Consider the following 17,276-nt stretch of genomic DNA (forward strand, 5'->3'; position numbering starts at 1 on the left):
CGTGGGATGGGGTAAGATATGATAAAATAATAATAAATTATAAATTGTCGGGAGGAGGGGGGAGCGGGGAGGGAGGGGGAAAAATGAGCTGACACCAGGGGCTCAAGTGGAAAGTGGGTGTCGTAAGAATGATGAAGTCAACATATATACTAAAGTGCTAGACACAGATGACGTATGTACAGATTGTGGTGAGTTGTATGAGCCCCTAATAAAATATTTTTTAAAAAAAAGCTGCCTCCCCTGCAAGCCTTCTGTAGAAGACTCAGAATTGTTGGTTAATACCAAGTCTCTTCTTCCTTTAACAGTCTCTCTTTTTAGGGTCCCTGGGGGCAGAGTGGTTACACACTGGCTGCTAACTACAAGGTCAGCAGTTTGAAACCACCCACCACTCTGTGGGAGAAAGGGCCTTCGACTCCCATAAAGAGTTACAATCTCAGAAACTCACTGGGGGCAGTTCTACCCTGTTATATCTATAGGTCAGCTGGTCCTGGCTCACCTCTGACCCACGGTAAGTAAAAACACATTTGCTCCTTTCTCCTTGCTAGCTGAGAGGTGGGTAAGGCGGCCAGAGCTCAAATGGCCATCATTCATCAGAGGTCAAAGCCATGTGTCTCAGAGCCCAACGCAGTGCCTGACGTTCTGTACACACTCAGGAATTGTCCCAAAGAGCCCAAAATAGGTCCTAGGAGCTGTGACCTTCCAAAGTGATGGTCCTAGTACGACATACTTCCCTCAAAGACATCCCGGTTCTAGCCAGCCCAGGAAAGGCCTTCCTGCAGCCCTGCTACGGGGGAGAACCCCTGGGGTCTCTGAGGCCCTCACTTGGTGGAAGCCCTTGAAAGATCACAGGGAGGTGTTAATTCTTAAAAAGAATCGAATTGCCCAGGTCTCTCACGTCTTGGGGTGGCACCCTGTCCTTTATGGCACACTGCCATATCATATCTCTACCCAGAGTATGGGCACTCTTAGACTCTGCCCATGATTAGGGGTTGGGGCAAATAAGAAAGACCGGCCCTGCAGTCCAAAGCCTTCAGTTTAGGTCTTCGTTGTATGTGTTCCATAACTTACATAGCACTTATGTGTACCAAGCACTGCTCAAGATGTTTCACAAGTATTAGTTCTTAACCATCTATATATAGCTCCACATTATTATTCCCTGTTATTAGCGCTAGAGGTGAGAAACTGAGGCTCTGAGAGATGCAGTCATTTGCCCAAAGCCACAGAGCTTGGAGAGTCTGCCACTTCCCAGCCAAGTTCCTTTGAGCCAACACCCCCCACGGGGTTCCGGCTCTCCTGCTTCCACTTAGAGAGTGATCGCCTCCCCCTCTGGCTCCTGCCCGCAGGCTGATGAGAAGCTGGACAGAACTTTAGCTCCTTCCCAGGTCGCCGTCAGGAGGACCACACAGGTCTCACCTGCTTGCAGCCTGGGTGTTAGCAGGTGGGCCAGGTGGGGAGCTAGGTTTGGGGACTCATTGCTGGCCCTCTGTGGGAAGCTGGTCTGCTCCACTTACCCACAGCCCTAAAGCCAACCCTGCCTTGCTCTACCCGTCTTGCCTTTAAAGCCTGTCACACAGGAGCCAAGGTCAACAGATGCACCTACAGAGCGCTCTGATACGATCAGCCTCACACATCCCTTGATTGACTTCCAGGCTGAATCTAGCTTGTGGCAAAGGGGTGGTGGAGCAGGAGGCGGGTGGGGGAGTGGGTGGGGAGTGGTGAAAAGAAAACATGTGGCTATATTTCATCTATGTTTAATGATTCTGCATAAGCAGTGCCTGTAATTTGTAACTTGCTGGAAAACTGGTCGTTAGAAAGTGTCAGTTTAATTTTTTACAAGGTTTGAGACTTAACCAGGGCAGTTGCCATTAATAGCAAACTCTATTCGATCTATCTGTGGAAAATACTCATTAGGCCAGCAGGCGATAAATCCAACATCACAGACTCAGAGAGGCCCCCCTGGCTGCGGAGGTCCTAATTTCGGCCTGGCCTATCTGTGCTGAGGGCTGGTCTCCGATGTTTAATAAGTAAACCTCGGCGAGTCAGGCTATGATTAAACTGTCCTAGGAGGCTGCCAGCAAACGAAACTGTCACACGCTTCCCTGGGGCCCAGACTTCTCCTCGTGACCTCAGAGCATCGCAGAAGGAGACTTTCCACTCATTCCTATTAACAGACCACATGTGGGGCAAAGGGCCTGGCTCAGGGGTGATTATTCATGAACAGGATGGGGTCCCCAGCGAGGGAGGGAGCTCTCCGTCAACGAAAGTATTTAAGCAGAGGCCGGGTCAGTTCTGGTGTAGATGACCTGTGTCTCTACAGATACGGGGCCTTAGCGCAGGGGTTCTTCACCTGCCTCACGCCGCCGCCCTTTCAGACAGCTCCTCATGTGGTGCTGACCCCAACCATAACATTATTTCCGTTGCTACTTCATCACTGTCATGTTGCTACTGTTATGAATCAGGCGACCCCTGTGAAAGGGTCATTCGACCCCCAAAGGGGTCGTGACCCACAGGGTGAGAACCGCTGCCTTAGAGTCTGGGTGGCACTGTGCTCCGTAGGGTTTCAATGGCTGATTATTTAGAAACAAATTTCCAGGCTTTTTCTCCCCAGGTCCCTCTGACTCCACTCAAACTGCCAGCCACCCTTGGGATTAGCCTAGCGCTCTAACCACCGGCACCACCTTGGGGCTCTGCTTTTGGCTCCAGCCCCACCCCCTGCCATCTGACCCCGAGTTCCTCTATGGGACAGAGTAGAACTGCTCCTGTGGGTTTCCAAGACTGTCGATCCTTCTGGGAGCGGACAGCTGCATCTTTGTCCTGTGGAGTGGCCGTGGGTCACAGCTGCCACCTCGCCCCACCCTTCGCAGCCCAAGGCTTAACCCATGGCACCACTAGGACCCTTCTCTTCTGAGATCCTATAGCGTTTGCTCCTTATAGGGTTGAGGGCACCGTGGCCACCTTGTTCTGAAGGCTCTGGAGCACCGTTGGAGGCTCTTTGCCATACCCAGCTGCCCCGCTCCTTCAACATCCCCATCTCCTGGACTCTGCTCCCCATCCCAGTGCCTGGCTCCTCCTCCTCCTCCTCTCGGAAGAAGGCCCAGCTGGGGACCTTGCAAACCTGTGCAAGACCTGAGCCTCTGCCTCACTCCACGTTGTCTTGGCTTAAGAAATCGAGGACGGCAAAGTGGCCAGTGGCATGCCCGAGCCAGCTCCCACCGGTCACTATGAGTCACTGATGGTTGACTTGTCTGGAATTTGGCCCAGGGTTAAACCACTGGTAAGTTGAGGTCGGCCAGGCTGGTGATTTTTATGCCCAGGAATCTGCAAACGCCACCAGTCGGCCGGTTCAGGCACACAGCAAAGACGGAAGGCATTTGATGTCTCTTTTCCACTCCCGCTGAGCAGCAGCAGCGCCTGGAGCTGGCTTTGAGAAGGGTTCTGAGGCTGAGAGTGGCAAGGGGGCTGGAGGGGCGGGCTCAGTGAGGTTGGCCTGAACTCCAGGGCAGAAGGAAGTTGCCACTTCCAGCCCCAACCAGAAGACTCTCTTCTCAACTCACACGGTGTTTTTTGTCTGCACCACCCGGCACTCGGCACAAACCACTTTGTGGCCGTCCCTTACACAGGTCTCTTCTCTGTGTGTCTCATGTTCCGGCCACTTGGCAAAGACTTTGGGGCCAGAAGATGTTTCCCAGCTCTGCACTGGCTTAGCGGTGAGACCATGGACAAGCCATTTAGCTTCTCTGAGCTGGTGTTTCAGCTCCACAGTGGCTTTGCCTCACTCCACAGGGTGCCCATCTTCCAGAAAAGCAGAGGAGAGGAGCTCCTTCACAAACAGCGGGCTGGCAGCCCTGAGCCTTCCCTCCCACGAGACCTGGCACTTCCCCCTCACACCTTACCCTGGTTGCAGAGGGCTCCGAAGAATCCAGGGAGGCACTCACAGACGCCGCTGACATGGTGGCAGGACCCGCTGCTGTGCACGCAGAGGGGGCATGGCTGGGCACAGCCCTGGCCATAGGACCCAGGGGGGCAGACTGGGGGGGAAGGGAAGATGTGGTCAGTGACCTCAGGGCTCCCACCAAGCTGGCCACCCCTCTGCTTCCGGGGGGAGACATTTGGCCCTTTCTCCAGAGCAGAGCTGTGGTCTGGGTGTCTTGGTGCTGGGCGCTGACCTGGGCCCTGCCTTTGAAGACAGGACACCAGGGAGGGCACTGAAGACTGGGAGGGACTGGGGCTGACGGGGAGCCTCTCTTGGGGGCCCTCAGGGCTAATTCCAAAGAAGAGCGGTGGGATGGGGTCGGTAGGGCGGGGGCCGCAGCCTTACTTCTCTGGCAGAGGGGTCCCCGGAAGCCAGGGGCGCACTCGCAGCTCCCGTCCTCCGGGGCGCAGGAGCCGCCGTTCTCACAGCTGCAGGAGATGGAGCAGTTGGGGCCCCAGTGGCCAGGTGGACAGGTGCTGTCACAGCGGACGCCTGGGGCCAGAGACAGTCCAGTCAGTGGGCTGAGAGGTGAGGGTGGGGGAAGGCGGATGGGAAGGGGTCACCATGAGGGGTGATGAGGCGGAGGCAGCACAGAGCAGAGAGAAACCTTTCACGGCCTGGCAGCTCCGGGAGGCTTCCAGGAAGCGGTGCTGTCCAAAGAACAAAAAACATGGTGCCCGAGGGACAATGAGGGTCTGACCAGGCAAAGAGCAGGAGGCAGGAGAGCGACCATGCCTTGAAAGAGGGCTTTGTGAGTTCTGAGTGGTTGAACCATGAAGTACAGAGTAAGGGCTGGAGCGAGGTGAGCCTGTGGGGCTAAGACGGGATCACATCAGGAAGGCCTTCCTTCGCCTGCGACATCATAGCTGAGCGTCCCTAACTACAGGGCACCTCGGTGCCTTCATGGAGGGGCTATGCAAGCTGGGGGTGACCTCTGCCCACCCTTGATAGCCAAGGAGCCACAGGTCTCTGCTGGGTCCCAGCCAACCAGAGCAGGACGGGGAGGGGCACATTAAGGGCACAGAAGGATGGGTGAGACTCCTACCCCAGTGCATTGCAGGTGGTCTGGATGCCTGTCTTCGCCGCAATACATGCCTCATGTCCCATGTGCACACATGGTGTGACAGGAGCCAGCACGTTGCAAAATGACCTTTGACATGCGTGTGTGTGAGGTACCCAGACATTTCCCGTGGACCGATAGTGTCTTGGTGTTTTTTAAAAAATGCTGGCTGTAACCCAACAAATTGATTTCATGACCCTCAGTCTGACCAAGAGGCCTTTGGGGGAAATGAGTGAAATCTTGTCTCTTTGAGCTGTGTAGAGGAATTATCGTTGGGAGGATGACAGCTCAAAGGCTAAGCGGGAGTTTAAAGAGGCTGAGGCTGGAGGCACAGCTCTGGGGTTGGGCTTGCTCCCCGGCAGGAAGGCTTCTGGTCTGATCTGCACTTGGTGAATGGGCCCAGTGAGCCCAGGAGACCAGCTCAGCTTTGCAGGCTCAGAGAGGAGCTGCCATCATTTAGGACTTGTGCAGGCCTTGTTCTAAGGAAAGACAGGGGAGGGAAGACCCTCGGAGCCATGGACAAGAACCAGCCCCACCAGCAGAAGGGGTGCAGTGGGACCAATTTAGAAGCAGGCTAGAATCTTACAAGCCCACCTGGGCCATGGAGAGGGAGAGGGAGGGTGCAGCAGCTGGAAGGAAGCAGAGAGAGCGAGGGGGCAACAGGCTTACCATCCCCAGTCCTGCCAGCGCTGCCTTGGAGGCAGGTTCTCTCCCCCCCCACCCCAGGGGGCATCTCAAATGTGCAACAGGGTGGGGGCTTCGATGCTGCTCTCTGGGAAACCTATTCTCGGTGTGGAAAGGGGTGGGGGTTCCCAAGCACGTGGGATCCTTCCCCATGAGAAACCGGCAGCCACATTTTACCCCCGGACAGAGAGCTCTCCCAGAGGATTTCTGGCCTTGGACCAGCAGCCTGGACGTGGTCCCAGAGGACAGGCAGGCCATGTAACAATTCTCAGTCTGGCAACTGCTGGGTGGTTCTTTTGCCCGTGGTTGTTGAGGACCTCAGGCTGCAGCCCCTTGGGCGTTACAACTGAGGCAGAGCTCCACTGTGTGAGGGGGCCTCCAAACGCCCCATGTCCCACGTCACCCAACACACTGCTCTTTTCTACTAGTGCTCAATGAAATACCAGAAACACCAGCCCGAGTAGGACTGCGCCCTGGGGTCTCTAGAACTGCGTGTCTTTACCAGAGCCTCATGTTTCTCCAGTGGCGTGACTGCTGGGTTTGAACCGATGCCCTTTTAGCAGCTCAGCACTCAGCCCCCTGTACCAGCGGGGCTCCTTACGGGCAGGGAAACGCCCTGCCGTCAAGTGGACTCTGGCTCGTAGGGGCCCTAGAGGACAGGGTGGAACTGTCCCTGTGGGTGTCTGAGACTGGAACTCTTTATGGGAGTAGAAACCCTCATCTTTCTCCAGCGGAGGGGCTAGTAGCTTCAAAGTACTAACCTTGTGGTTAGCAGCCCAACCTGTAACCCCCTACACCACCAGGGCTGCCTCGATGCATGGGGAAGCGTGTGCGTGTTCATGGCCGTGTGTTGCAGCGGCCGGGAGCTAGTTTAGCCAGCCCCAGACCTCCCTCTTGTTGGCGGACGCAGCCTCTTGGCCACCAGTGGCTCATGTTCCCCAGGGGTCCTGGCATCACTGGCCAAAATGGGTGGGGGCTCCCTCTGATCCAGGTTGTCTTATGTCTGAGTCCCTAAGTACAGTTCCGGCCATGAATGGGATGCTGTCAACGGAGCGTGAGAACCTCGGAGTGAGGCCCAGAGCGCAGTGGCTGCTGGGCAATTATCTGCAGGAGGAGGCTTACGTCTGGGGTTCTGCCATGCCCTCAGAGCTCCCCGGAAGGACACTCAGACTGTGAGGAGAAGGGACGGAGCTTGTGCTGGGCTGGAGGGTCTCCGTTTTCGAGGGTGACCAGAGGGGCCCACCTGGTCCTGGGAAGAGGCTCTTCAAGAAGCAGCACAGTTCCATCAGGTGCCTTTTCTGGGCCCCCGTTTCCCCCTTCGTCAATGGGGGCAAAAGGTCCCTCTGCTTTATTTTCAGGGCCGCCCTCCTCCCCCACACTCTCCTGGCAGACAGGCAGTCTAGGAGTCCATATAATGTGACCAAGTTCACACCTTTCTGCAAGACCTGATCCAGCTGGAGGTGGGAGTGGGGCAGGAACGAAGGAAGGCCTGAAGGGAGAAAGGAGGAAAAGATGACAAGGAGAGGCAGAAGGGGGAACTCAACAGGAATGGGGGTAGATGCAAGGCTACAGGAAAGCTCGCTTTAAAGTTAGACACCATGATTTTCTCGTACTCAGACCTGTTTGATCCTGACTGCATCTTGCCTGATGCTGTTAGGTCCTGAGCTTTGAACGAATGAAGCTGTGGGAAACTGGGTCCGGACAGAGTCAGGATGTGCTGGAAGCCTGCCCCAGGACCCATCCCTTGATCACGATGGGGGAGGGACTGCACTGGAGGGAGGCCTGTTTGGAGAAAAGACAGGGACAGCCTTGCCTGGGCCTCGGCTGGAGGTCTGGAAGGAGGAGGTGGTGGAGTGCAAATAGATCCCAACTTGGGCCCTGTCAGTGCAGAACAGAACCGAGCTCTACGGGCTCCTTAGGACTGTGAGCTCCCAGGGCCCGGGAGCCAGGTCTTTCTTCTGCGGAGCCTCTGGGTGGGCTCAAACCACCAACCTTTCGGTCCAAAGCTGAGAGCTTAACTGTTTGCATGAGCCAGAGCAAGGAGCCTCCCACATCAGCCCCCAGCCTTGGCACTCAGCCCAGCAGGACCTGCCCCCTGCCCCAAGCTTCCCCTCCACGCAGCTGAACCACATCCCCAAGTCCTGGCTTCGGTGCTCCTGCTGGACAAGGGGGCAGCAGGATCTCAGCACAGCTTCCAGGCCTTTTGGGACCCTCCTCCTACAGGAAGCCTTCCTGGGTGTCTGCCCAGGGATTCACACATCTAACTGACAGACAGTGGCATACGGCCTTGCCCCCACCAGTCTCTTGCAGAAAAGTCCTCTCAGCTCTGCAATGGTTTGAACATAAGGACCATGCCTCTTGGACACTTGCTTTCCCAGGTGCTCCTTAGGACAGGGGTGCTCTCTTGATCACCTGTGCATCTCCAGGACCCAGCAGGGTGCTTGGCACACCTCAGAAGTGGTGACTCTTGTTGGGTTTTGCCATTCACTGCTGGGCCTAGTACACCCCTGGCTGTCTAGCCGATTCTTACTCCTAGAGACTGCCCTGTAGGGTTTCCCAGGATACAAATCTTATGGAAGCAGGCGGCCTTGTCATCCCCTGTGCAGGTTGGAGGTTTGAATCGCTGACCTTTAAGGTTAGCTGCTCAGCACTTAACCACTGTGGCACCCAAGCTCCTTGGCTTGGCACCCAAGCTCAGTAGCTTCCAAATAAAGATCTGGTGATTGCTTGAGTTAATAGTCCTCAGACTCAAGACTCACTGTCACCGCGTCAGTGCCGACTCATGGCGACCTCATAGGACAGGGCAGAACTGCCCCTGTGGGTTTCCCAGACTGTAACTCCTCATGGGAGTAGAAAGCCTTGTCTTTCTCCCTTGGAGCAGCTTGTGGTTTCGAACTGCTGACCTTGTGGTTAACAGACTAGTTAGGTGTATATATGTCACCCCCTTAAAACACACTCCTGCCTCTTCTATCATATTGACACTAGAAGTCTGCGCCTCACGCCACTAGTTTCCCTTTGAAGCATGAAGGATTTAGAGTAGATAAAACTAAATGGCTCTTCCACTTCAAGGGGAGAAATCATATGTAGGCATAGGCCATCTTCGATTGATTTGAATAAGCATTTAGTGAGCACCGACTATGCGCAGGGCAAGATGAGTGAGCTATGAGCTGTGGTCTGGACAAGGGGTGATAAGACAAGCCCACAGTTTAGGGCAGCGCAAACCCCGTGATGAAGCCAGGTCTGAGCAATTCATCAGTGACCAGGGAATCGGGCCTGTGGGGAAACCTCAACGCAGGCCTCAGTCCTGTACCCGGTCTCTTCCTCGCCCTCCTTGGTCCCCTTCTGTAGGACAAATGTCAGGCATCAATCACTTCTTGGAAATGACTTCAGACCCACGTTTGGGGAAATTAGCTTTAGAACAGCAGAGGCCTGGCTGAAAGGTTGTCCATCAAAGACAGAATTGTTAAGCACCAGGATGTCATTAAAATCTTACCGGTTTGCTCAAAATCAAGGCAATGAAAAATTAAAGGGGATTTCCACATGGGCTCCAGCTGGGACTCCAGGGGACAGGTGACCAGGGCAGAGCCAAAGGTCAGAACAAAGAGGGCAGGGGAAATGGGTCAAAGATGCTGCAGGGAATCTGCGCCTCTGGCTCAGCCACTAAAAAACATCCTGCTTGTGGAGAACAGAGGCTGGATAGCAGCCTGGTGTGAGTTATTTATCCTAGAACCTGTGCTGCAGAAATGGCGGTACGCCCTTCTCCTGGTTGTCTCCCGCCTGTGGCTGGCCAGTAGGCTCGCTCACACATGTAATTATTCAGCACATGCTGACTTCATAGGAAGGAGTCCTGGTAGTACATGGGTTAAGCGTTCGGTAGCTAACTGAAAGGTCAGTGGTTCAAACCCACCAGCTGCCTTGGCAATTTGGCAGGGGCATTTCTCCTCTGCCCTAGAGGGTCGTTAGGGGTCAGAGTCAACTCGGCAGCAATACATTTGGTTGGGGCTTACTTTCGTGAGTGCTTCCTCTGCCATCGAGCTGATCAGGACCCACAGCAGAGCCATGGAGGGTTTCCAATGCTGGAAACCTCTACAGGAGCAGCAAGCCGCCACCTGGTTCTTTGGGAGAAGCAACTGGGTTCAAACTGCTGACCTTGCGGTCAGTAACCCACTGTGCCCCAGGGCTCCTTAACGAGTGCTTCCCCTGTGCCAAAAGAGCTCTGGTGGCACTGGGGGATAACGATTAGGCTGTGAACCTCAAGATCGGCACTTCAAACCCACCAGCTGCTCTGGGAGAAAGACCCGGCTTCCTGCTCCTGTAAAGATCTTTGTTGTTGTCTTGTTTTTGTGTGCACATTATTATCTTTGCAGGTCTATCTAGGTGAGATAGGTGGGATAAACAATCTGGAGGAGAAAACACGGGACCAATGGTTCTGAGGGGACACGGGAGAGGGGGAGGCGGGGGAAAGGAAGTGGACAAGAGACAAGGGAACATCAAGTGATCCAAAATCGATAGTGAGGAGGGTGTAAGAGGCCTGGTAGGGCTTGATCAAGGGCAGTGTAACCTAGAGGAATTACTAAAACCCAAATGAAGGCTGAGCAGGATAGTGGGACAAGAGGAAAGTAAAAGGAAATAGAGGAAGGAACTAGGAGGCAAAGGGCATTTATAGAGGTCTAAATACAGGTATGTACATATGTAAATATACATATGATGATGGGGAAATAGATCTATGTGCATATAATTATAGGTTTAGTATTAAGTCGCAGATGGATATTGGGCCTCTACTCAAGTACTCCCTCAATGCAAGAACACTGTTCGGTCAAACTGGCATTCCATGATGCTCACCTTCCTGACATAATCGCTGAAGACAAAGTGGGTGCATAAGCAAATATGGTGAAGAAAGCTGATGGTGCCCAACTATCAAAACATATATCATCTGGGATCTTAAAGGATTGAAGGTAAATAAGTGGCCATCTAGCTGAGAAGCAACAAAGCCCACATGGAAGAAGCATACCAGCCTGTGTGATCACGAGGTGTCGAAGGGATCAGGTATCAGACATCAAAGAACAAAAAATCCTATCATTGTGAATGAGGGGGAATATGTAATGGAGACCCAAAGCCCATCTGTAGGCTACTGGACATCCCCTTACAGAAGGGTCACGGGGAGGAGACGAGCCAGGCAGGGTGCAGTGTGGCACCGATGAAACATACAACCTTCCCCTAGCTCTTTAATGCTTCCTCCTACTCATGCTCCCCCACCCCACTATCATGATCCCAATTCTAACTTACAAATCTGGCTAGACAAGAGCATGTACACTGGTACAGATCAGAGCTGGTAACACAGGGAATCCAGTACAGATAACCCCCTCAGGACCAATAATGAAAGTAGTGATACCAGGAGGGGGAGGGGAAGGTGGAGGAGAAAGGGGAAACTGATCACAAGGATCTACACATAGATCCTCCCTGGGGGACGGACGACAGAAAAGTAGGTGAAGGGCGACATCCGACAGTGTAAGACATGAAAAAATAATACTAATTTATAAATTATCAAGGGTTTGTGAGGGAGGGAAGGTAGGGGACGGAGGGAGGGGGGAAAATGAGGAGCTGATAAAAAATGTTTTGAGAACGATGATGGCAACAAATGTACAAATGTGCTTGACACAATGGATGGATGGATGGATGGATGGATGGATGGATTATCATAAGAGTTGTATGAGCTCCCAATAAAATGATTAAAATAAATAAATAGATTTATAGTCTCTGCCACCCTATGTGGGGCCACTATGCATTGGAATCGACTAGAGGCACCTGACTTGGTGGGGTGTCTGGTGCCTTGCGCCAGGCACTGCTAGTCTGTCAGAGGCATGAACTCATTTAAACTTTAAATGGCCCTGTAGCTGTGAGGCTTTTAATTCTCCGAGTTTGACAGATGGGGCACTGAGCCCTGAGAAGGTAAGGGGTTTTCCCAAAGCCATAAGCCTAGACAACCTGGCTCCGTTCCTGGCCTCCTAACCACTGTGCTATCCCCATCACACCTGGGCAGTGAACTCCGCAGATGAGCCTCCTGCCTGCAGGGAGCAGATGGTGAAGTTGGAAGTCAGAGTTCAATGACAGTTGTGGTAAGGGCTACAACAGGAGGAGCGCAGGGTGTCTGGGGACTCCATCAAAGGGGCTGGCTCTCACTGGTGGCCTGGTGGAGGGTGGAAGGAGGGGCAGTGGAAGGGAGAAGAGCCAGTCCCAAAGGATGCCCCAGTCAAGCTGAGAGCTGCTGGCTGGGAAGGAGAGACCAGGTGACAAAAGGTCCCAGTGTCCCAGGCAGAGGGATGGTGCACGCAAAGGCTGGAAGGTGGTCAGTCCCAGAAGGATTGGCCGAGATGTAGGGAGCAGCAGGGAGGGGTTCTAGGTGAGGAGGAGGAGTTGAGCGGTCAGGCTGACCGCTGGCAGTGAGCCTATTTTGTTCTGTTTCCACTGGCGGTGCTTCTGAGCCGCGGCACTGAGGACTGAGGTTGACCTGGCTGAACGGAGTGAAGAAACCAAGCTCAGCAGCATCAAGGGAAAGGTTCATGGAGAAAAGCCGGAGGGGGAGGAGGAGAAAGAGCAGTTGAGAGAGAGGAGACCCACCAGACACCCAGTTTCACAGCAGCCTGGGTGGAGGGAGGGAGGGAGGGAGGGAAGGAGAGCTGAGGGGGTTGGTACCTGTCCATCCGGCCAGGCAGCAGCAGTGGCCAGTGATGGGATCACAGCCATCAGCGTGGCTGCAGTCACAGCGCTCCCTGCAGTTCAGCCCAAAGGTGCCATCCTGTGGAGAAGAGGGGCAAGAGGACCCATCAGACCTGGACGCCCGAGATGCCCACACTGAGCCCCCCAGTCCCGTGGCACCGGCGGAGGCCAGGACCAGGGCGGAGAGGGGATCAACACTGTTGTGAATCCTTTGGTTGCATCACCAGGAGTATGAACCTCAAAGGAAGGAGGTGACGGTTTTGCTTTACTTCTGGGCGGTCAAGATCGGAGGGCTGCAGTGACTCTCAGCTAAAATTGCAAATGAGAAACTTGGCAAATTGTCACATGTCATTTATATGCGAAGAATGACTATGTTTTTTCTGTTTGCTGGGGAGGAGGACGTGGTGTCCACTAAGTATCAAGAGCCATCGTGTGGCCTTGTTTCTCTTGAGCCTCACCACACAGCCACATGCTGTTCTGACATGACTGGTGAGAACATAGTGGAGAGAGGTGAAGTTCCATGCCCAAGGCACCACGGTTGGGCTGTAGCAAAGACTGGATTTGAACTCAGGACTGTGGGACTCCAACGCCCAGACTGTTCAAAGACTGTCAGCTGCTCTGTCTATGAAGTCGGGGTGGTCACTGCCAGATCAGGGTTTAGTTTCCCGGAAGCCCCACTGTGGGAAGCCGTAGGAGGTGTAGACATTGTTTGTGGAAGAATGGCTGGGACAGGCTGCCCTGCCTGTGCACTGTGCCAGGTCCAATGAGTCATGCTCACCACAGCAGTGAGGGGGCCATACTACCCCTCCAAGGGTCTTAGAAAGGAGGAGGCGGAGGCCCAAATTCGGAAGGTGCCCCTCCGAGCGGTCAGAGCTGCTGCTGCGGCCTGAATCCTACCAGGTAGCCTCTCTGCCCACCGCCAGGGACAAAATCACCACAGTTCAGGACAGGCAAGGAGGTGCCAGACCCACCCTGTGCCTCCCACTCTGCCAGTGCCCACTGCCTGTTCGCCCAGGCACTCACCGGGCAGGACAGCTCACAGGTGCCCCCCAGCCAGCCGGGGGTGCAGGAGCAGGAGCCGTCCGCGGGGCTGCAGGATGCGCCGTTGGCACAGGTGCAGCTCTCGTTGCAGTTCAGACCCCATGTCCCACTGGGACACGGCAGGGCGCAGTCCAGGCCCTGCCACCCTGGGGAGCAGGAAGGGCATCGTCAGCTCGCCGTCTCCAAGCAGGGCAGCTTTCTGTCCACCCCCCTAGCGCCTCGTGGATGTGGACTCCAGCACAGCCACGGGCAGGCAGTCTCCCTCCCTGGATAGCTCGGACCCCAGGCCCCGGGAGCTCTCTCTCCCCTTCGCCCTCCTTCCCTAGGAGTGGCCGCGGCATCTCCAATCTGTGAGCTCATCTTCCTATGAGCTCCCTCATCTCTTGACACCACTGTACCCAACCCTCCTCATTCCGGGCTGGCTGCTGGAATGGGGCCCCCGCCTGGGCTCTGTCTTTGGTTGGGTCCTGATGAATACAGCCCAGACGCTCTCTGGGTGGGAAGCCCCCAGGGCAGCGGGCACACCTGTGGAGCACAGGGAGGGGGAAGAGGGCTGGTTACCTTCCTTGCAGGTGCAGGAGCCATCCACGGGGGAGCAGGTGCCACCGTTGCTGCAGCTGCAGACGGAGGAGCAGTTGGGGCCGTAGGTCCCTGCCGCACAGGACACCTCGCAGACCTCTCCCTGGAAAGGGGGTGGGGTGCGCACTGAGTCAGAGTTTGTCCCATTTGTCTCATGAGTGGAATCATGCTCCCCCAAAGATGCCCTCTGGAGCCTCCGTTGCCTTATGTGGCAAAGGGCCTTGGGGATGTGACTGAGGCCTCTGGGACAGGAGACGCTCTTGGCCTTTCCAGGTAGACCAAGTCTTACTACACACGTGACGCAGGAGGCAGGCCAGACAGCTGCACTGCCGACTCCCCATACTGCGCTGACACTGAGGAAGGGCCACCGGCCATGAAACGTGCTAGCTTCTAGACACTCGCCCAACCGCCCGAAAACAGGACCTCAGTCTCACAACCACAGGAACTGGATTCTGCCTCAACCCAAATGTGCCAGGAAAAGACCCGCCCTGCCCCGAACTCGCCAGATTAAGACCACGGTGACAAAAGCTCCCTGCGGTCTAGCCCATGTCCCACTCACAGCGACTCTGTAGGCCAGGGTCGGACGGCCCCTGTGGTCAGTGCTTATGGGAGCAGAAAGCCTCCTTGGTCTCCTGAGGGATGACCGGCCTTCTGGCTCGCAGCTCCACATGCAGCCCCGGCACCACCGACGCCCTTAGACAGACATCCGAAGTGCAGCCTGCCGAGAGCCCGGTCACACTTCTTACGCACAGAACTGCACCATCATCGATTTCGGTTGCTTTAAGCCACCACATTCGTGGGCATTTGTTAAGCCAAATGACTAACACAGTGGCCCTCGCCAGGTGAGAAAAATGGATGCATGGGGAAGTTAGGTGACCCACCCAAGGTCACAGAGCCGAAAATGATTCCTCGCTACCTGGACCCAGGCTGGCTACTGAGTCATTATGTCACCAGGCGCCATAAACCTGCTCTCCTGCACAGTGTTGGCTGATTAGCGAGGTGGGGGAGAATCCCTGGGAAGGGGGGAAGCAGGGCAGGACAGGGGTAGGTGCAGAACTGAGGTACGGTTGTCACCAGTCCTCTGCAGAAGTACCAGGAGCCCTTGGAGCTGGACTGGCCCTTAGAGCAGTCCACTTGGAGCGAAGGCAGGAAGGCAGGAGTGGCTTTCAGACGCCCCGCCAATCCCGTGTGGCCAAAGTGCCGCGACTCTGAGACGGGGCCTTTCTGAAGAGGCTCTCAGGCAGGAGCCACTGGAGCCATGGAGACTCGGTCCTGGGTGGCCCAGCACACTGACTACTACACCAGGCCACGCTGGCTGTGGCTACTGGCTCCAGGAGGACTTCAAGGAGGTCCTTAGGAGGGCCTGGGATGGGGATTTCAGAAGTCTTGGGGGGTGGGAGCGTTCAGTTAATTAGGGAAGGCAGGGATGGGTAAAGGGTGGCAAGAGTGGTATGGACGAAGGCGAGGGGAAGTGGGAATGTTCTAGGGGTGCTGGAGGGAGGAATTTGTGTAGGGCAGGCTGAAGAAGCTATTTAAAGGGGAGCTCGGGTATTCTTCCCTGAGCCCCTGAGGACATGCCTTCCCCACTCAGGAGCCTGTGTGGGGCTTTCTGCTCGGGTGCATAGTCGCTGGCTGTGAATTCCTACCATCCGGTCTGCAGGGTCCCCAGCAGCTCCTGGGGTCTTACTGCGGCTAGGCAGTCCCCCCACATGCTTGACTGCTCATGCCAGGCAATTCAACACATGCCAGTGCTGAGCCAGCCCTGGGTTGGCTGCAGGGGTGCAGAGAAGCCTGGCACCCGCTCTGTCCATGAGCAGTCCTAGCCGGTGGCTAGGAAGGCCGCACACAGCTCCATCACACCTGCAACTACATGTCTACTTCTGATTACCTGTCCCTCTCACATCCCCCGGCCCTAAGTTAGACTAGAAGCTTCTCAAGAACAAGGACCTTTCGATCTGGGTGGTCCTGTTTCTAGCACAATGCCTGGCACAGAGTATAATCTGCTACCTGTTGCCATTGAATCAATGACTACGCACAGCGGCCCCTCACGTGCCAGACAGACTGGGCGCCGTACAATTTTCAGTGGCGGCTTATTTTGGGATGTGAGTGGTAGGTCTTTCTTCCAAGGCCCTTCTGGGTAGATGCAAACCGCCCAGAAGCAGTCATGTTTGTTCACTGTGCCACCCACGGACCCCAGCAAACTATTCAGACTCAGAAATCCTATGAGTTTCAAAACCCCAGTAGGATTTCCGTCACTAGGGGCAATTGTGCTTTGTCCTATAGGGCTGCCACGAGTCCGAATGGAATGATCAACTTGACGGCAGGGAGTTCTAAGTTCTGCAGTTTGGGAAACTGTAAATCTTTATAGGAACAGATAGTCTCAGCTTTCTCCTTTGGGGAGGCTGGTAAGTTTGAACTTCTGGATAGCAGCCATGTGTGTCAACTCTGGGTGCTAGACCAGGACTCCAGCAGAGAGGACAGGTACTCTGTAAGTATCGGTGGATGGGGGTTCTGTGGCTCCTACCTCACCCAGGAAGCAGAATAGAGTCCAGTTGGTGGAGGGGTCCCCTGCTTCCTGAATGCAGTTTCAACAGAGGCTCTTGTGGGAAAGGGAAAGGCCAGCCCCTGGTCTATTGTGCCTGTAGCATCCTCGGCTTCCCCCATCAGGCCTGGCTGGAAGTCACCATGTTGGCCTCTAGTGCACCCGCCGGGAGACAAGATCCTAGAGATGAACAAATCCACTGCCTTCAGGAGGACAGCGAGGAGCCAGAAAGGCAGACTGAGGGCTGGGGCAGAGCTCCTGCTCAGAGGGGCTGCAGGATGTGTCCTACGAGCTCCAGCTCCCTTGTCCAAGGCCGGCTACTCAGAAGTGGGGCTCACTCACCCTCTCAGGCCCTGGGGAGAAGGACAGGCTGAGCGTCCAGGGTTTTGAGCCCAGATTTTGCCAGAGGCAAATCTGAGAGTTTGCACCCAACATCCCAGGGCTTTCCATTGCCTGGCACTCCACCCCCACCACCCACCTCCCTGGGCTGGCCCTCTCACTGAAAGTGCTCCCCAAGAGTACCTAGGACTCCCACCTATTGGCCTGCTGAGTCTTCTTTTCTGATAAAGACCAGCTGCCTCCTAACCCACCCAAGGGGAGGGTACTGTTTATATCTTCACAGGGAAAGAGGGACCGGACTTCAACCAGGTGCTCCAAGATGTGAATGCAACATGCCAGCA

The 17,276-nt window shown here is 55.2% G+C and overlaps 1 protein-coding gene across 1 annotated transcript in view; it reads right to left on the reverse strand.

The window, feature by feature from the left end:
• Window positions 1–17,276, reverse strand: part of MEGF11 (multiple EGF like domains 11) — an 88,188-nt gene that overhangs the window by 19,184 nt on the left and 51,728 nt on the right. Inside the window, exons 8-12 of the mRNA XM_045285656.1 lie at window positions 14,037–14,157; window positions 13,458–13,621; window positions 12,411–12,513; window positions 4,319–4,465; window positions 3,894–4,028 (exon numbers count right to left, since the gene is read on the reverse strand). Of these exons, the coding sequence (XP_045141591.1) occupies window positions 3,894–4,028; window positions 4,319–4,465; window positions 12,411–12,513; window positions 13,458–13,621; window positions 14,037–14,157 (670 nt within the window). The remainder of the gene's footprint in view (window positions 1–3,893; window positions 4,029–4,318; window positions 4,466–12,410; window positions 12,514–13,457; window positions 13,622–14,036; window positions 14,158–17,276) is intronic.

The sequence above is a fragment of the Echinops telfairi genome, unplaced genomic scaffold (genome assembly GCF_000313985.2).
Source record: "Echinops telfairi isolate 266 unplaced genomic scaffold, ASM31398v2 ScPeMD7_7475;HRSCAF=8513, whole genome shotgun sequence".
In the NCBI taxonomy this organism is placed as follows: Eukaryota; Metazoa; Chordata; class Mammalia; order Afrosoricida; family Tenrecidae; genus Echinops; species Echinops telfairi.